The sequence below is a fragment of the Catharus ustulatus genome, chromosome 4 (assembly GCF_009819885.2).
Source record: "Catharus ustulatus isolate bCatUst1 chromosome 4, bCatUst1.pri.v2, whole genome shotgun sequence".
NCBI lineage: Eukaryota > Metazoa > Chordata > Aves > Passeriformes > Turdidae > Catharus > Catharus ustulatus.
In genome coordinates, this window is record NC_046224.1 from 13359184 (window position 1) to 13379301 (window position 20118).

Consider the following 20118-nt stretch of genomic DNA (forward strand, 5'->3'; position numbering starts at 1 on the left):
AGTAATGAACTGATGAGAAGGTTGCTGTGCCCAAAACTACACTATCAATTCATTTATATGACAATTATTTACAATAGATGCACACTGCTATGTTTCTTGTGCTCTGATTAGGAAGTAAAGGTATCAGCATATATGTAATTTTTATGGATGTCCAATGTACCACAGCTGCAACTTGGTATTTCGAGCCAACAAAAAAAAAAACTTTCACTCAAACGATGACAACAGAGACCAACAAATATTATTTAACCAAGTGGTTAGACTTATATTTGGAAGAAAAAGACAACTTACACTGGGTCCACTAAATATCTGACATAACCAAAGATTCCAATGACACATATGAAATTATTACTAAAATCAGCTACTCCATTAAGAAGTAGTCCAGATAAAGATTTATCACAGCTGCTTTTTTATCCAAAGCATTTAGTCTGACACCTTAAATTCAACAAAGAATTAAAGAATTTCAGAAAAAGATGGCCTTTTTCAATACAGATGGATACTCAAAGGTTTGCTTGTCTTTACATTTTAAGACTAAATTATATATATAAATATATAAGTGCTGTCACTTGATTTTGCATCCTCTTTCCTTGAACTTCTACTGTAATAACTGAAGCAATTCCTGTACATCTTTTCAAGCTGGAAAATGTCATTTCACAAATGTCTCCACTGATAAGCAATGAGTAACCTGAAGATGTCTGTCCTGCGTCAGTGACTGCAACTACAAAGTACCCCTAGACTTAGGATGTGTCTTGCATATGTGCACATGGTCATGTGTCTGGAGAGGAGGGCAAGTTCCAGTATTTATCCAGAACAGCCTTCATTTGTTCTAACGTCATGACAAAACAAAGAAAAAAACCCAACAAAACCCCCAACATCAACAACAAAAAACCCTCAAAAAATTAAAAAAAATTAAAGAACAGGCAAACTTTCATGCCCATTTCAAATTCCTGTCTGTTCCTTTTAGAACATGTTAGGATTTAACATCCAAACTAACAGCTTTTCTCTTACTACCTAACCTAATCCAGTTAAAAGTATTATGAAGATGACAGTGATTGACAGTTACATGATGACACACTTGACACACATCACATCTGCCAATACTTACTTTTTTCCCTCATTCCTGCAGGTTGTGGGTTTTTTTTCAAAAGAATATAGTATTTATTAGGTCAACATTTCCTAATGCAACATGCATGAAAAATTATTTAACTAGCTTTTTAACATTTGGTTGTAAAATAAGAGTTAATAATTTTTAAACAAATTAAACTGCTCTTTGTCAGTACTTTTATTCATATGAAAATGACCTTAAGCAAACCTATCATCTGATGCAATAGATACTCTATATGGATTGCACTTTTATAGGTAACAGAGATAAGAGTATTGTTCTGCTCATGAGGCAGAGGGAGTTAAATCATGAAATATTCAGTTTTAATTAAGATTACTGTATCAAAGGCAAGGCTTAATGCAGAATTGAAGTAAGGATCAAGGTTAATGCCTATTCTAAAGCAAATTTACATAAATTATGTTTCAGTAGTATACCATGAGTCTTATTTTGTTAATTTATACCATGTGAGACCATAGAAATTAAAGATGGAAAATATCTATTAAGTCATCTTCACTCTCTTCCCACCAATGCAAAATTCTTTTCCCTTCTTTCAAGTTTATATCTGAATACTTTGTCTGCTGTCATTTGCAATAGCTCCAGCAGCAGGGCATTGCAATAAAACTTCAGGGGAGACTATCACACACTTTAGCATCTCCAAAAGAAGGGTTTTTTATAGTATTCAAAGCTAAGATTCCCCTCATCTTATTTCATTACTCCTACTTAGACCTTTTTTGAACTCTTCTAAATGAATCCTTTCTTGGCACTTGAAGACTATAAATACCTTCAGACATTTTCATCATCCCTTGGTAGTTATTTAGCCAAATTAGTGTAGGGATCATCTCTCTTCATCTGAACATCACCAAGCACACAGATAGCTATAAGTAATAATTACATGTGTTCATTTCCTTTAATCTTTCTTCACAAGTCATTCCCTTCTAGCCTTTAATTTTAGCCAGTCTTCATGCCTACATCTTCTTTTAAGTGTTACTGCTTTGCAATTATTTTCCTTTCTCTGAACAGCTTTATTTCAGGTCATATCCACTTATGCATGCCAGCTTACATTTACCACTTTATCTTGACTTTTCACTGATGTGTGTAGGTTTTTGTGGTTTTTTTCTTTTGTTTGTTTTAATAAACCATCAGACTCAAATCTCTTCTCTGTTCATGTCAAACCATCACAGAAAAAAACTAAATCAACTGCACTAGAGACCAGCATTTCTGCTTATTAAAAATACAATATAAGTGCCTAATAAATTGTTTACATTATTCATTTTTATGTTTGGGTCTTTTTCCAGGTTTTAGGCTCCATCTATTTTGGGCAATCAGTCCGAAATACCTTTGGTTTTTGGAGTAAAGATAATTAACCTTTTTTCTTTTCATTTGTCTTTTTTAGTATCTGCACAAATACTTTCATTCACAAGAAAATTACATGAGGACTTCAAGCATTACTTCTTATCTCCTGTCATACTGATGACTCCCTATCCTGTTTCTTCCTCATCACTCCAACACACTTAGCTATCCCCTGTGCCCCAGCACAATGTAAAGTTACAAAAGCTCCACCTGAGCCAGATGGAGACCACAAATTGGAGAGGAGTCTGGCTCACTCTAGGGAATTCCAGATGCTGAGTAGAATTAAAATTTGGGCTGTTTTTGATATGAGAGAGGAGAAGATTATATTGGCTGAATGTTAATCTAATCATGGATAAAAGTAGATTTCTTCGCTGCTAGGGAGATTCTGCCATACCAAATCTCCACCTGTACCTTTTCATTTCTCCCAGGCATCAAGAGATGGTCTGGTTCTGGTCACAACTGCATGGAAAACACATTAAATCAACTGGTCAAACAGCATTCCACAGTCTCACAAAATGCCTACTATCAGGTTAAAACCAGCAAGGTCTCAATGATTTGTCTAGGAGGGAAGGAAAAAGGCAGCCTAAGGACATGATGACCAGCAGACAGCTTACTGTGCAACAGTTCCAGTCACCATTAGCCATCCTTCCCCCTTCAGTACTTCTACTGGAAGCCCATTACATTTTATGAGAGAAGTTGTTAAATTAAACAGAAAGTTTCTCTATGTCAAAAGCTTATTTGTAAGAACTAAGTACTAGGGTGAACAGCCATTGTCACTATTAACTAAGAGTCAGCCAGTTCAAAACAAAAGGTAGATTTTTCAGGATATAATTGAAAAGCAATACAGAGATTTTGTGCCATTGATGCCTTTGCTATACCTGTTCAGTGAATCAGAACAGATTACTTCAGACTCCCAGTCTTCTAGACTGTCAGTCTAGCATCTTTCACAAGCACTACAGTCACACAAATTATTAAAAAGCTTTTCTCTACACCATCAGTGTCATACATCCATTAGAGGCCATTCCACACTAGAAGATATCTGTTGCAAAAAGTCTTCCTAAGCCATATGCTAGTAATAAAAAAAAAGGCTGTAAAAGATCATTTTATAACAACAATCTTCAGTTTTCTTCTCATGTCTGTGTGGTAATCTCTTGAGTCAATCTGTTTACTGTCTGTATCTACTACACCAAGGTTTTTTAATGTATATAATTCATTACTTTCTCTTTTTGCATTGTCTTTCATATTTCTTGCCCAGATATCTAGAACATGGAACACCCACTAGTTTATTTTATGTAGGTCACAGATGGTCAACAAGACATCCAGCACTCTTCAATTATTAAAACAGACCAACCTGGCTGTTCATATTCTCTAGCTATGTCTTTCAAAAAATATCCCAGCTACCAGGTCTCCTATGTTCTTTTAAACTCACTGTTAACCAGAGTCTGAATTCAGAACTTTTCCAACAATATAGATATATGGCCAGTATATTCTATTTCTCATAGTGGAATGTTTTAGAATGTTCACAAAAGGATGATGAAGCTCCCATAGTTCATTTATATACTGTTTCAGGAAACATTTATGAAAGGTGAGTAGGTAGAAAAAAAAATATGTGAAAACATGCACACTATGGAGACTAGAATCAGGTCCTGTTAGAGATGGCAACATATATAAATTCAAACACATTCCTAAATAACTACAAATTAGAAAACAAGACAACAACCTAAAAAGAGTTTGAATTTTTGAAAGTGAGATTTTTCGCTGTTTACTTGGGGTTCAGTTTTGAGTTTTTGTTCATGTTTGTTTTCTTTTTTTCAAACACCTTTCTCTACATGGATACCAGCAGGGTAATGAATGTTCATCTGAATGAAGTTAAAGTTGCACCATCACATGTTAGTGCAACATACCTACAGATCAGCATCTGCTCATCTGAACTAGATCTGTCTTGAAATATTTCAATTTTAGTTTCAGTTAAACTGTGCCCAAAAATCCACACAGAATCTCAGTAATATTTTAAAATTCTACCTCTGAAACAGTTCCTGGAATTTAAATAACTTATCAGTCTTTCATTTTTTGGTAAATCTTCTATGACTTGCAGAGGTTATACCTAACCTCTTTTTACTTCATATTTCACAAAACAAATGTAGAAGATCCTTTCTTGACATATTTGGCATTCTCACATCAAAAAACATCACTTTCAGAGCATTTTCCACAAGACACTGAGCTAGTCTATAGTTGCTGTAACTGAAATACAGTTCAAAGCTGTAGGGTTCAGATTGTAAGTTGAAGGATGTAAAATGTAAAAAGGTCATCATCACAGAACTCTGCAAAATAAGTTTCTATCACAAAGAGATAAGTTTCAGCACACAGTCCTTAGGAATAAGTTAAAAGCAGTCCAGCAAAAAAAATTAAGAGAAGGCCTACACCAGCTTGCCAGTCATGCAATGCAACCCTGGGCATGCTCTTCCCAACTACTCACTGCAGTGACAGCCCAACTAATCTCCAGCACGAATGAGTGGGAAGGGGACAAATCAATCACTGCCCCCAGTCTGCAAACATTTTGACAAGGAATATGACATCCAAGCAGGGATATTTGATGTCAGCTTTTCCATTCGTTTTACAATAAACCCACAATAATTACTGAGAAAACACTTCTTAGTCCTTCAGCATAGAAGAGCTTTACATATCTATAATGTAAATGTTTGCATCTGAGGCTGTCTTGATTCCATTTCTAGAGGGTGGAGGAGTCAGTCCATCAGGACACAGCTCATTGAAACCTAGTACAGATTTTTAAACTTTTCATTACCAGAGTGGGTTTAGATGCTCATGTCTACAGCAGGGTGCAAGTCTCTTTCTCTCCATTAACTGGAAAAGCACACTGACTACCTCAGATGTACTTTTGCTGTTCAGACACATACATAGGTAGAAACAACCTCCCCTAAAATAATTACATTATTTCTAGTATTGCCCACCCTCCTCCACCTAATGTGAGAAATTAAATCATCCAGCAGTAAGGACAGAAACTTTTTGCAGCACCTACATGACTTCAGATATACAGCACCATTTTTAGCCATAATCATCATCAACATCATCATCATCATCGCAGCTTTTCCAAGACTAAGCTACTGTAGGATTTGTCTCACCTTGTTTTGTCATGAACAATATTTGCAACATTTACTAAGAATATAAACTTTCCATGAGATTTACTCACACCATGCTATCAATTTTCCACATTGCTCCCCCCAAATATTTTCCACTCTTCATTTCCATAGATGGAGAAGAGAGATTATGTAAATTCCTAACTATTCCTCATCTACCAAGAGGCATTCTTTTGTGAACAAGCTTCATATTTTGAAATCCTCTCTTTCAATGCAGCTGCTTCTTTTGTCCAAGATACTGTGGCAAACCCCACTATCTGCTATCAAATGAACACAGCCAGCAGCAGAGGGTCTTTAGGGGAGGAGGGGTGTCAAGTACAAAGTCAGTAGCTAGAAATGACTGCAGCTGGCAGGGCAGAAACAGTACAAGTGTTCACCAAAGTGATCCAACATATTCTTTAATGTACCATTTTGCTGCCTTATGCTCTAACACTGTTGATGTGCACAGTCTCAGTACTTTTCAACCTCATAAAAAAATGGAAGGTACAATGGTGCAGATACAATGCTACAAATTTATTTCACATGTGATACAGCAAAATCATTTGTATTGAAGTGACAGGAGATAAAACACCTAAGGAGAACGAACTGCAGGTAGGGAGATGTACAAGTGCATTAGACAGGGACAGGCAGACAAGGAACCATGTAACAACCAGTCCAAGGAGCACATCGACAGAAAGAATATAATATTAGAGCCAACCCTTCAACCAGTGATTCTGAACCACCCTTCTTGCTACTACTGAAACTGCAATTGCATTCACTACTGTATGTGCAGGGGAGTAAAAGTTATTAAATAAACAAAGGATTGTCAAATGAAGATATCTGCATCCCTACAACTCACTGAAGTGAACACCAAGGAGCCAGTAAATCTCTTTTAGCTGAAAGACAGTAACAGCAAAAAGTACAGCAGGTAAAATTGGCCTTTAGTAGCCTTTCAGCTGGAATTAGACTTTAGTTCTAGTTACCAGGGAAATGAAGAAACAGGACATGCAACTTAGCTATTTAACCTCAAGAGTTAGTTCTAGTTTTGAAATTTTATTTCAGTTAGCCAGATTCTACCACACAAATGCTCAATAAGGAAATAGTTCTTTGTCCCAAACAGGTCATACTCCAAATGGTGAGAGAAAACAGCCAAATTACTTCTGAGAAAGACAGAATTTATAAAGAGTATTAATGATGTCACCTGGGGGCTTGAAAAGTTCTTTTTAGTCTTTAATCATATCTTTCTAGGCATATTTCCATGAATAGCTGGTGATTCTGGAGTAGACTTTCTACATACACTAAATGGTTAAAGCAAAGTGATTAAAAAACTTACAATATAGAGGCTGGGTTTAGATATATATGTTATCAAGAGAGGTTGTGCAGTACTTGCTTAATTAATCTTTGCTGTCTTAACACATGAACCAGATGTACTATTATGTTCTTTGTTCTTCCCTAAAGAGGGGATGAGCTGATTATTTATCTCCAAACAATAGGAGTTCATGTACCACAGTGAAGAATTTTTTTTAATTGGGGAGGCAATCACTAACAAGCTTCAGCTGCAACTGCTTGATGTAAACACAGCACAAATTTGTTCCTGGAGTATTAAATGATGTTCCTTCCAGTAAGTACATGAAACCAATTCCTAAGTATGTAAAGAAAGGGATGGAAAGTACAGAGTTTGGAAGGAGGAAAACTCTGTTTTGTCTTTCATGTATTCGTATTTACTTCTTTGATACACTAACACATTTTCATAGATAAGTTAAGACTTGAAGCTTCAAATACTGTTTACAAATAATGTGCTGAGAGAACAGAAGTTAAAGAAACTGTTGGTTGATACAACACATTCCCTATGTTATATAGCATGCAATCTAAGACATGGGAAAGGCACAAGGGAATATATAACATTATGTTCACAGGGCCACAAGAATACTTTGTGAAAGTTATTAACAGATGTACAGAGTATATAAACTCTTCATCGCTACATAGCAAATTTACATGCCTACCTCAATCACAATTTATATTTGATTATATACTGAAAAGTGTAAATTTATCATAAATCAATTTTACAAAGCTTAAACATAGCTACTTCCTGGTCAGCAAATTCCTAGGGACATGTAACACAAGTAAAAAATCTAAGATCAAAAAGCAAGGAAGTTTAGAAATTAGTAAACTGTTCTAGATAAGATATTTAAGAATTCACTTTATCTTCCTGATAAACTTCATCTCATCTGAAGTCTTCACTCCCCCTTCCCTCTCAATAGTCTTTCCCTTGTCATAACCAAAATTTCTTCCATTACTCCAGTTTTCAATAATTCACAATGATTTTTCTTCTTAAATACACTGTTTTTAAGACATAAAGTGCCAAGCTGTGACCTATTACTACAAGCTCTTCACATAAATAAGTTCACTGCTTTAAATTACTGTAAAGAGAGAACCCAAATAGAATAGAATTTGACAAAGTAAGCCTCTCAAGAAATTGTAAAGCTATATTATCAATATACCTCCCAAAATGAAAATAAGATCAAATTAAGTCAAACAACACAATACAGGTAGAACACTATTAGTTTTTCTCAAAGATCTTTTCTCCATCAATTAAAATTAGAAGAAATCAAATATATCAGTCTCTTCACAACTTTAATTAGAAAGTACTACTTGAAGTAAGAATACTTTTATTTTTATTCACAGCTATGCTCAGAGTTGAAAAAAACCCAGTCAGCTATTTGGTTAAAAGTAATGTTTTCTCCTTTCTTTTTGCTTAACAGCAGGCTCTCTCAAGCTGCCATAGTCGGTGCTAAAGTGCTAACTATGTCACCATGCTGTGCATCACATTAAGTTCCCATTTCAGCTCATGAATTTCTGCCAGATTAGTCCAGTAACCAATAACAGAAAATGAGAAAATGGGAGTTATTTATTACCTCTTATCACCATCTTCCCAAACCTACAGAAAATCACCAGAATACGGAGATCAATATAATTCAGTACAATGAAATCAATAGATTACTACACCTTCTAACCAATAGGCAGATCCAGGAAAATAAAGTGCCAGATGCATAATGTACCTAGAAAAGGATACAGCATCAAAACCAGTTAGGACCAAATACAACAATAATAATATAAAATTGTCTAAAAAATACCCCACAGCTACAAACTGACAACTGCTAAAAAAGATGTTTTAACAACACAAAAATAATTTTTTAGGTATGAGCAACCATAAAGCCACAGGATCAAAAGGTTGTACTACAAACCCACTTGGAAAATAAACATGCAGGGATATACAGATTATATATGAATGCAGTGTGAGACATATGACATTATAGAGGACTAACAGATATTCTGTTAATCTGGCAAGATGTGTTTTATGTATCTTCACTACACACTAATAGAGGAGGGGAAGTTTATTTAGACCAGTAATGAGACTGAGATAAGCCCAGAGTCTATGGTTTATATTTGCTCATTCCTGTCACTGGGAAGCTCTAAAGATCTTCTGACTGACCAGACAGAGAGGTATACCATAATTCTAAATAGTTTTCATGAAGGAAAAAAAAAATCAAAATTAGGCTTTTAAGACTTTTTTCCATACAGTTCAATTTTTTTGTAAAATCAAATGCTTCCCCCTGCATGGAATTATAGCAGGATCATTCTGGAGATGACAACTCCTGTGGTCAGAATGGATTAAGCTGTGCAATTTTATGTACCTTCCACTGAAGCAAGAGGACAGTGAAATGCAGTCATTTTCAGGTTAAATCAATAGGACAGAAGCAGAGGCTGATGACATCCTCTCTTGTAATTTTAGAACTCAAGAAGTGATAAAAATAGGGAAACACATGAGAATATATTTGCTTATATTCCAGAAACAAAATTTGAGAAGATCTACACACACAACTCTAAGAGAAATGTAAGTTTTACAATCATCTCCCTTCTGAATATTCACTACTTAATGATTCCACCTTTCAACAATGTACAAAATAATTATTCTAACATATCAACATTTTTGTACACAACTGTTCAAGTCTATCAAATCTTAGTACTGTCTAATGGATGTATAAAGCAAAGACACTCTCAAAATTAGATGCATGATACACTTCAATTTTGTCTCGAATCAGTTTGCAATATTATCTACGAGACAGAAAGGGTTTTTTTAAACATTCAACCAGCAACAAGAAATCTCCCTGCAACATAAACTTTCATCATGATGGTCTAAATGCTAAGTTTAATTGAGAACAGGATAGAAATATATTCTTCCAAAGTCACCCCCCACACTGATGTAGCTAATGTCTGCTATGAACTTCTCAATTATTTCAGGTTAAATTCTAGCAGTAGCTCTATCCACTTATCCAAAAAAAGAACAAGCACAACACTTGCGAAATTTCAGAATAGGGAAGCAAAGGAAGATGGTGTAACAGAATCAGCAGGAATTTTCATTTTTCCAGCACTTCACTTACTTTTAAAAAATTAAAAATTAATCTACTTACTGACATATAACATCTTGTACTGATAGTACAAGAATATGTATTTCTTGCATACTGTAAACTAAAAATGGCTCCACTTATCTTCGTTCTGCTTCATAATAAGGCCTCTTAGGGAATAGGGGAGAACAACATACCTTTTAAACTAGACCTTTGTCTGTAGAATGTCACCTACCTGCTCACTTTTCAAATGGAGAGTATTCTATTAGTCTTCAATGACAGTGCTAAAACCAGATGCAAAATGTTGCTACGAGCAGTTCCTACAACAGCAAGGAAAGCTGGAACACAATACAGCTGATCTAACAAAAAGGAGTAATTCTTATTCTGTCAAAAGTTGTCAAATGTGGAATGAAAAACTTCATTTTTTATACATTAATACAATCTGAGCTTGCAGGGCTTGTAGAGTGCATTCCATTTGAAAAAAAATCTGTTGACAGTATTCATAGAATCAAATCACAGAATTATGGAATAATAGAATCAAATTCCTCTTTATCAAATTGCCACATCAAGGGGATCTAACCTAATGCAGTAACAGTTAGAACTATAATCAGGATGTGAATAGCTGGTGTCCAGAAAGGCTGGACATATATAAGCCAGAGTACAAATCAGGCAAGTAGATAACAAAACCAGGCATCCTTCCAATCTTGCAATTGAAATTTTACCATAGCTGTCAATTTACAAATAAAGACAATTTAAACATCAAGTTGTCATCTGAAAAAGCAAGTCATAAAGCATGCTTCCAACACAACAGAGGCAAATATATCTTGCAGGTAAACTGCCTCATACTGTTCCAGTTTACATAAAGAATATTAGATATTCCCTATTCTATTCATGTAAGGTAGACAAGAAAGCATGAAAAAAGAAAAATCTCTCCAAATTTTTATACTCCAAGAAAGGGCACTTTTTCCCTCTCTTAGTTACAGAAAACTACATTCCTCTGGCTCCCTCCAGCTGGAACTATGTTATGTACATCAGTGGTTGGTGTGTTTCTCATAGACCCATATCAAGTTCTATGAACTTGTGATACTCTTAAGAAAATTCAAATGCTTTTCTTAGATCCAGCAAAGAGATAACAAGTGTCTAACAAATGAAATACAGACTGTGTAAGATACCTGATGTGCCTCCATATAATCATAGCCTTCCTAGAAATCTCTGATCGCAAATGCACTACAGTCAGAAGTAAATTCTAACTATACAACTATCTGAAAATATTTGCCAAATATAATGAGTAACATTAAAGCCAAACCTGGGATGACCTAGCTTTAGTGCAGTACCGTAAAAATATAAACAGAATTGAAATTACTGATTAGTTACCTACTTGGTAATTTTGAGCTGTTATATACTCTGAGAAGTTATCCTAGATGTTTTTCCAAATATTCAGGGACGTATTACGAGATATTAAATATGCAAAAGTATGCAAGACAAACGGCTTCATTCCATTTTACCTTAGATAACATCACAGCTCAAAACTACAAGTAGATCTAATCAATCCTCTTTATGAAAAGCTATTTCACAAGAAAGCAGAAGCAAGATAAAATATCTAGAAAATGAAAAATGGTCAGGAAAACTGAATTCAAGAAGCAATTACAGAATGATTTTGGTAGAGGAAAAAACATTGCTTAATTTTGACTCGTAAACCTTAACAACAATATCTACTTGCTCATTGATTGTTATATGAAAGCCTTTGTCCTCTTCAACATAAAATGACCTCATTTAAATCAAACTGGTGTTGATAATTCTTGCCCAATGCTTTGTGCAAAAATTCATTTGTGCCCTATACTAAGGCACATTTTTTATGAAGAGCATTATGTTGTATTTCTATTTTCTGTGGGAAGCCTAAAACGAAATACTACTCTTATACAAACCAGCACTGAATGGACTCTCAGAACCTTTGCAGAATGTGCTTTCAGGAGGCTTTACAAAGTTTCTTTGTATGCCCCCATTCTGTTGTAATTGCCCTTGGACACAATGAATATTTCCTATTCTGCACCGTGGGTCCATATGGGAACACAAATAATACTCCTGGTTGTTCCTGCTGTACCAAGTAAGGAAACTCTCAGACTTCTCTGTTGTTGTCTGCACACCCCAGAGTCACACTATTTTAAGCACTGTGTGAAAGTGCATTTGCATCTTTTCACCATTTTCTCCATGTTTTACTTTTTAAAACACTTTGGCCACATGCTCAGCCATATATCCAAAGAGACCATCAACTCTGCAAGTGCTGTCCAGCACAGTAATGCCCACTGGTGACTGCAATATCATCTTCAATCTGTCAAATTATTACACAAAATTGTATCTGAAGAAAAACATTTTAAGAACTTGTCCTCTCAAATGGCTCTAGGAATCAATAGTTCTCTAACTTCCAACCTCTTGGTTCAAAAAATAAGTAAATAAATTCAAACAAATTCAGTAACCTGAATAATTCATAATGTGTTTTAAAAAACAGTATTATGACAAATTAGTAAGAAAAACAGTGAATTTTCTGGAGAAAAATGAACACTGGGAATCTCAAATGAATACAAACAATTAATGCATGTAGTGAGATCAAGAAGCTATAATTAAAACCTCCAAAACCTTACATTAGCTTTGTCTCAAAAAATCCCCACTGGATGTGTGAAAAGTTTGACTGAAAAGAACACAACCAAAGACAAATTTCAACTTTTAAGGGAGTAATTAAAAAATTGTCATTTGCAGAAGTGGAAATTTTCTTTCCCCACCCACCCCACACTACTCTCTCGTACTAGTTAGTGAGGAAAACCAAAAATGAATGAGCCCAATTCTATCTCCTGTAACCTAACTACAGCAAAAGTTACAGCAGAAGCTGTTTAGTTTTGTATTGGTTGCCAAGATTACACTTGTAAAACAAACATGCTAACTCTCGGTTTGGAAAAAGTATGAGACCATTTTTAAGAGTATAATATTAAAGGGCAAAAGATTAAGATTCAAATTTTAAATTGAAAATCTATTCAGAAAAATGAAACATTCTCAATAAAACCTACCATTAAGAGGAAAAATGAAATTCTTCTGCTCATTAGCATAGAAGTTTCACTTTTGAAAAGCTAATAACCCAAATTTTCATGTGAATAGAAAATATACAGAAAAACAAGAAGCAATAAGAAATATCATGAAATCATCAACTGACATCTTAAAGCAGCTGCTAGTCTTTCTTGAATCTTGACTGTGATTGTTGATCAACTTTAAAACTAAGGCATGCTATTTTCTGATAGTACATGGGGGGAATTAATATGCATTTGGTTCATGTACAGCCTTTGAGTTTACAAATTAAAGAGCACATAAAATTAATCGTGAATCAATTAAGAAGTCAAATATCTGACGTAAACATTTTAAACTTCTGTACAATTTTATAATTATTTCCATGCTGAACACACAAACAAAAAAAAGACTGTGCTATCTAACAGGAAAATGTATCAATACTGCCAAGATAAGCCAGCTCCTAAATATTTACTTTGTTTGAAAAATATATTTACAGAACAACCAACGACAAAAATCAGTGAAATGCAAATTGTTTTAAACTATTCAAGAAAGAAAAGCAATTAAACATTATGCCTAGTTTAAACTCCTTTCCAAACCTACTTTAAACTCTGCTGTATTTTTTATTACTTTGCAGTGGACACTTCAATATTTTTAATTAACATTTAATGTAAAAATTGCTTTATAACTAAAAATATTAGTATTAAATAAATTATAAAATTTAATTTTTGTATAAACCTATTTAATTTCAAGTTGTTTGCCTTAACCTGGTTGAGATTATATACAATTTTTTCTATCTTTATAGCTTAATCTTCAGATATTTAAAAAAAAAAGAATTACAAGTATTCTTTGATAAGAATACTTACACTGCCATCTAGTGCAAAGTCTAAATGAGAACGAAGCATTTCATTGAACTTGTTCATTCTGTAATTTAGTCTAAAATAGAACTATACTATGTACAAATTGTGGCTTCAGTACTGCTTAACTGTACATTCAAATAACATTTGTTTGTGTTACCTGGAATGCCTGTTAAATCAGCAAATTTTGAAAATACACTGTAAAATACTCTTATATAATACATTCACATCTAGTGTATAGCAAAATGCTTTTGATAGCCAAAAGTAAGAGAATACCAAGCTAACATCCTAAAAAGCAAACACATATGTTCCTAGAACTTTACATGAATGCAGACAATAAGTTAAAATATTACTTGGTTAAATTTGATACCTAACAAGGAAAGGTGGAAAATATTTCAGTTAATTAAAGTTAATTACAACTGGAAAGAAGGAAGAAACTGAGAATTTCTGAAGTGGAAATGATATCCAAGAATCAAACTGATAGTAGAAAATTATCTTTGCTTATACAGAATTGGTCAATGTATACACCTGGCAAACCCAGAGCTCTTGAGAAAACACTAGATTTACTTAATTCTTGTCACTTCAATAGCTATGCTGCCATCTAGTGAAACAGGATTCTCACTCTTCTCTGCAAGACTTAAACTTTGTCCAAATGAAGAACAGCAGGTGCCACAGCAAACACTGTTCACCTGTAAGTACCTCATTCCCACTGCTTCTTCCTCACCACTACAGTTTTGTAACATGTGGTACAAGGTGACTAATTTTGGCCATGGGACAGTGAACATTTATATACCTAGCCTGAAATGCAAACAGGCTTACAGACTTCAGTGGGAAACCAAGGAACTGATCAGCACAGACCACAGCCTGGGATCAGGGACCATTACACAGATAAAGTGGTGGATTCACAGCTAGAAATACAGATAAATACTACTCCAAACCTTAGATTTAAATTACCTGTTGTGGTTGCTTTTACACTACATTTAATTAGAATTCTGACTTACAAAAAACATTTAAAACTTGGTGAATTCCAGACACTAAAAAGCAAATAAAATTAAGTACACACTCACCTGGGAAAATATATTTGCAGTTGGAGCAACTCTTTCGTCCACAATACTATATAATATTGCTAACAATCTGTCCAGGGGAAATGGCTTTGGCCCAAGTAAGTGATTGCTGGTCTGCAACAGAAACCACATTTTTTAATCTACTTTTTAATTCCCTGGAGTACTACATGATGTTATTCTTATCTTTTTGGCTTCTGGGAAGCCACTATGACTCACAGAATGTTTCATAAAGCATACTTACACATTATGGAAAACACTGAATACATGCTTATTGATCAAGAAAAAGATACAGACAGATCTATTTAACATGGTAAGTGTTCAAACTGCACAATAAACAGGAACATTTTTGAGCTGTAACACAGGATCTGATGCCAAATTTCCTGTAAGTAGATTTATACATTTACTTGTCTTGTCTAATGACCTTGCCCAATCTAAGGAATAAAGAGAAAAGGCTATGTTTTATGTCATTCAAAGAATCACAGAATGACTTGTGTTGGTAGGGAGCTTAAAGATTTCTTCCAAAGAACAAAACTGGACGGAGTATTCCAGAGGCAACACAAAGAATGCTGAGTGTAACTCAGAGTGCACATGCCTCCCACAGGTTTAGCTGGTTAAATTAAAAAGAGTTCAGATGGCTGAGCCCAACATCAGCTTCTTGGCTGGTAACAGCTGCTGTACAAGCTACCAGCCCAGCTACAGGCAAATGTGTTATCAGAACACAACATATTTGCACAACTCTGCATCTACAGAGCTCTTTTGCATTGTGCACACCTCACACCTCAGCTGACACTGATGGTAGTTTTAGGCATTATGGATTATTGTAAGTGGTAACATTGCATACACCTGAATTCAAAGAAACACAAAATCCTGATTGTTCAGTGCTAAGTATTTTCAAAATAACCAATTCTGCAAAAAGGAAGTGTACAGTTTATTTTTAGAACTGGGAAGTATTCCAACTCAGGCAGCATAGTCAGGACTACAGAGATTTATGACCCACACTTCCAAATGTTCTTAGAAGGGAAATACTTGTTTTATTTTCAGTTTGCATTTAATTCTCCCTACTTGACATCCAGTTGCCTTTTCTGTAGTGTACATTGATTTATTCTTCCTAGTAGAGCAGCCAAGATTAAAGTGGATTTTCAAGGGAAAGTTTTTTTCAAAATGCTTCTGGGAAAGAATACCTCAAATATACCACCAGCACCTCTGTGGCACTAGTCATCAGAAAAACACAACCACCCATTTCTTGTGCAAAAACAAAAGTTATTTCCAATACATGTTTTAACTTTTCATATCCAGGAGATGTCTCCAAAGCTACCTCTTGGCTAACAAATCAAGCAGTGTGAAAAATCATGGAAACACATAGCCAAGACTTTAGGATGGCATCTTCAGTCAGAAAGCAGATGTAAGGTGTAAGTCATGAACTGTACAATGACCTGCCCTTCTGCTTCTACACATGCCAGTTCTGTAAAGCATATTCTTTAGTGTCAACAAGCAGACTAATTAAAATCAGTGCACTCCAAGCAGCTGTGAAAGGAGTTAGCATGGAGTGATCTCTGAAGCTCTGTTTAGGATATATAGTTACTTCAGAAATTTCTTGTTCTCTATTTAGACAGAGGACTGTTTGAAACTTTCAAGTTACCTAAAAAGAAGTGCTTCCCTCTAAAAAAAGCAGAAGAATTAATTCTAAGAGAATAATGTCTTGGAAGAATAACAGTGGTTTGGAAATTCCTTCAAACATAAATAACATGGTTAGGAATCAGAATTTTACATCTTCTGCAAGGAGATAAAGCAGAATGCTACACAGGATAGTATTTATTAAAAATGCAAGGGATTAAACATCTCTTAAAAACAAAGAGATCTTCCAGAGTAAGAAAACCTGGTTAAAATGTTTTATAACCATCACATCAGTTCTGTATGCCCTCTATCACCTTTTCACCAAGGCAATACATTCATTGTTCAAAAATTGTTCCCCAACTGCCACTATGTGTGCCCATGCTTTTTATGTGCAATGCAAGTTTCATGCTCTCTCTGTTTAGCTTCTCCATCACTATCACTGAGCCTTTCCCCATCCCACAACTGCAAGCTATGTATTCACATTTCAAAATTTCACAAACAAGAATGAGAACTAGAGTTCTTTAAAGAGCAAAAGCTTAACCCACACTCAATTATCTGCACAAAAAGAAGAAACTCCTTAACCACAACTGACTGAATTTTTAACCTTTATAGCATGTACTTGAAGACTTCCTCCACTTGCAATGCAGACAGCATTTTCAAACTTCTCTGGTCGCTCTATGAAGCATGTTAGGCTGTAAGCTATAAATTCTGATACAAAACAAATCTTAGACTGAAGATGAAGCAGATTTACAAGACAGACTCATCATCAATAAAAACCACCCCAGCACATTTGATCTTCTGACAGACTGACACCTGAAAAAGTTTCACCCCCAGAAACAGATTCACCAGGAAGATCTCTCACTTGTCACTAAAATGGAAAAGCATCGTTCCAGGCCAACCATGCAAAGAAACCAAACAAATTCTGCTTTTATCAGCAACAGAGCAATTAATAGAATGGTTAGTCAGTTTCTTCCCCTCCTTCACAAGATTAATTTTTTCTAATTAAAAAACCCCACAGCCTCTGGACTGACACAGTTAAGAACCACAAAATAGATTTTTAGTCTTGTTATACCTAAATTTTAAGGAAGGATTTATTTCATCTAATGTCAGCTTCCTGCCAAGCAGGTACAGACAGCCAAAACAGTTTCCTCAGTTCCAAATATAGCCAGTAGAAATCTAATCAATACAATTTGTGGTGCAATTCATCTGTCTGAACACAGAACCTACTTTAGTATGAGCCAAATCACACCCTACGTTCCAGTGACTGCATTGGCTGACTCTGCACAGGCTATAAACTGGTTTAGATGCAGGCACCCACTAGAGTTAGGTGAATCTGATTTGTAAATCAGTCTTTAGGCAAGTTTCTCTGGGCAAAGGTATATTGACATAAACTGTTACACAGCTGAAGCAAATGAGTCTATTTATAACACTACATCCCTAATTGTTTGATTGTTCATCCCTATATTTCAATTTCCCTCATTACAGAAATCTTTCTATAAAAATTCTTTAAAGAATATAAAATTATTTTTGAGAGAAATAATGCTACTTGGCAACTCCACTTATGATGTCCTTTAACTAGCTTTATTAAACACATTTTGTTGTACATAAAAATATGGCCTTAGGGGACAATTTTATGTTAGAGTTTCAATGAAATAAAAATGTCTGTATCTCACAGAAATTTGTATCATACAAAACAAGTGCACCAAAAATTGTTATTTCTGCAGTACTGCTGTTTCTACAGTAATCAATGACACAAAATGAAATACAAACCCTAAAGTACAGTGGAAAGAAAATACCTGCTGCTAAGCTCAGCTTAGAAGGATAAAATACATACCTTCTCATGTTTCTTCATGAAGTTGGTCTTTCTAATTTTCCCATGATGCTGCAAACAAGAGGCAAGAGAAAAGGGAATTAAAACAATCAATAAAGAACGTATACACTACAAATGGTAGTATGTTACTCTTGGTCTGCTTCTTTACTAATTATTCTTACTATAAGCCCTAAAATTACAATTGCTTAGCTGCTTGCTTTACCTTATCCCAAGTGATGCAAAGCCAAAACACAACACGCTAATATTTTTTGGTGACATGCATAAGTTTTTGTTGTTTTTTTTTTTTTTTTCTAATCTACTCAGGAACTGATGAGGTAGTAAAAATTTTGTTTGTAGTACAGCTTCATGCTACCATCCTCCTCATATCCTCAATCATCTAATAAAAAAGACAGATGATGACTATCATAATTTTTAAAATGTATCCATGTATAAAATGCACAGCATTTTCACCTTTTATTGACCCTATTTTAGAATTTGGATGGTACAAAAGTTGGCAGAATGACAACCAGGAATTTAATCAATACAATACAAAGGTAGTTCAAGGTTCTTGAGCTAAATGACAAAAGGAAGGAGGAGGGGAGGGTGAAGGGGTAGGGGTGGGTGTTGAAGAAACAAACATAATTTAAAGCTGCTCAAAATTTAAAGTTGTCTTAACAAAGGAAGGACTACTGAAAGACAATAGTCAAGCACTTTCAGATCTAACTAAAAATGTGAGGGCAAGACAAGGGCAGAATATAGTAAACAATGTTACAAATTAATGGGTTGAAAAAGCAGCAAAAAAACCCAAGAGAGACATGATGGATGAGGTGAAAGTGTTATAAAATTAGTGAAGAGGTGTCATATTTTTTAAACATAGTTAAGTGCTATTTCTCAAAATACCACCTGATGAGTTTTTCCTTATTCCACAGCCCTAAGAAGTATACCTTATAAGCATGCTCAAGTAATCAGAGAAAAAATAACCCAAATAAAGGAACTATTCTTTCATTTAAATGTTTAAAATTTTGTACTTAGATTTTTGTGGCACTCAGTATTCAGCCATGTCAAAATTATCTTAATAAATGTAGTTTCTTGACTGACTTCTGAAGAGCTAAATGGTAGACTGGGCTTAAGTTCACTTGACATGATTTGTCTGATTTTAAAAATAGCTAATTCAGCTAATACATATCAAACACAATTAGAGACAGCAAAGTAATCATTTTATCATGCCTCTGAAAAAATGACTGCAGTGATAACCATGACCTTTCAGAGGGGAAAGTGATCAAGCCTGAGGTTTCACTGTGTGCCTTGGATAGATCACAACAAACTGCATTCATGCATTTTACAGGTTATGCTGGGATCTCCATATGGTATATATGGTATCCTATTTCTGCTCAAGCACAAAACCCCATTAAAATCAGAGCTAATTTTCAATTAGCTTTTAATGCTGTTTTCTATAAAGACTTCATACATATATATTCCTATTCCTTCTTGTTTTAAAGACTTCCTTCCAAACCAGCTTCATATTTTTCTCTCAGTCTACTGCAAAGCTCTTGAATTTTCACAAAACCAATAGCAGTGGTGCCAATTATCACTTCCCTGCTCTGTCAGGCTGTGAGCATTCCAGGCTGCCCCAAACTGTGACTTGATTCTAGCTGTAGCATAGCCCAGCATCTACAGAGTAGTGCAGATGAGCAACTCAATGACCATCTTTTTGCTTGCATCCATTTTGTTTC

The 20118-nt window shown here is 34.8% G+C and overlaps 1 protein-coding gene across 3 annotated transcripts in view; it reads right to left on the minus strand.

The window, feature by feature from the left end:
• Nucleotides 1-20118, minus strand: part of ORC5 (origin recognition complex subunit 5) — a 64814-nt gene that overhangs the window by 22746 nt on the left and 21950 nt on the right. For 2 of the 3 annotated variants that reach the window (XM_033058826.1, XM_033058828.1), the window contains 2 exons: nt 18410-18457; nt 14965-15075 (listed from right to left, as the gene is read on the minus strand). In XM_033058826.1, the coding sequence (XP_032914717.1) occupies nt 14965-15075; nt 18410-18457 (159 nt within the window). Of the gene's footprint in view, nt 1-10258; nt 10310-14964; nt 15076-18409; nt 18458-20118 lie in introns of those variants that run through there. The other variant, XM_033058827.1, reaches the window with a different exon arrangement.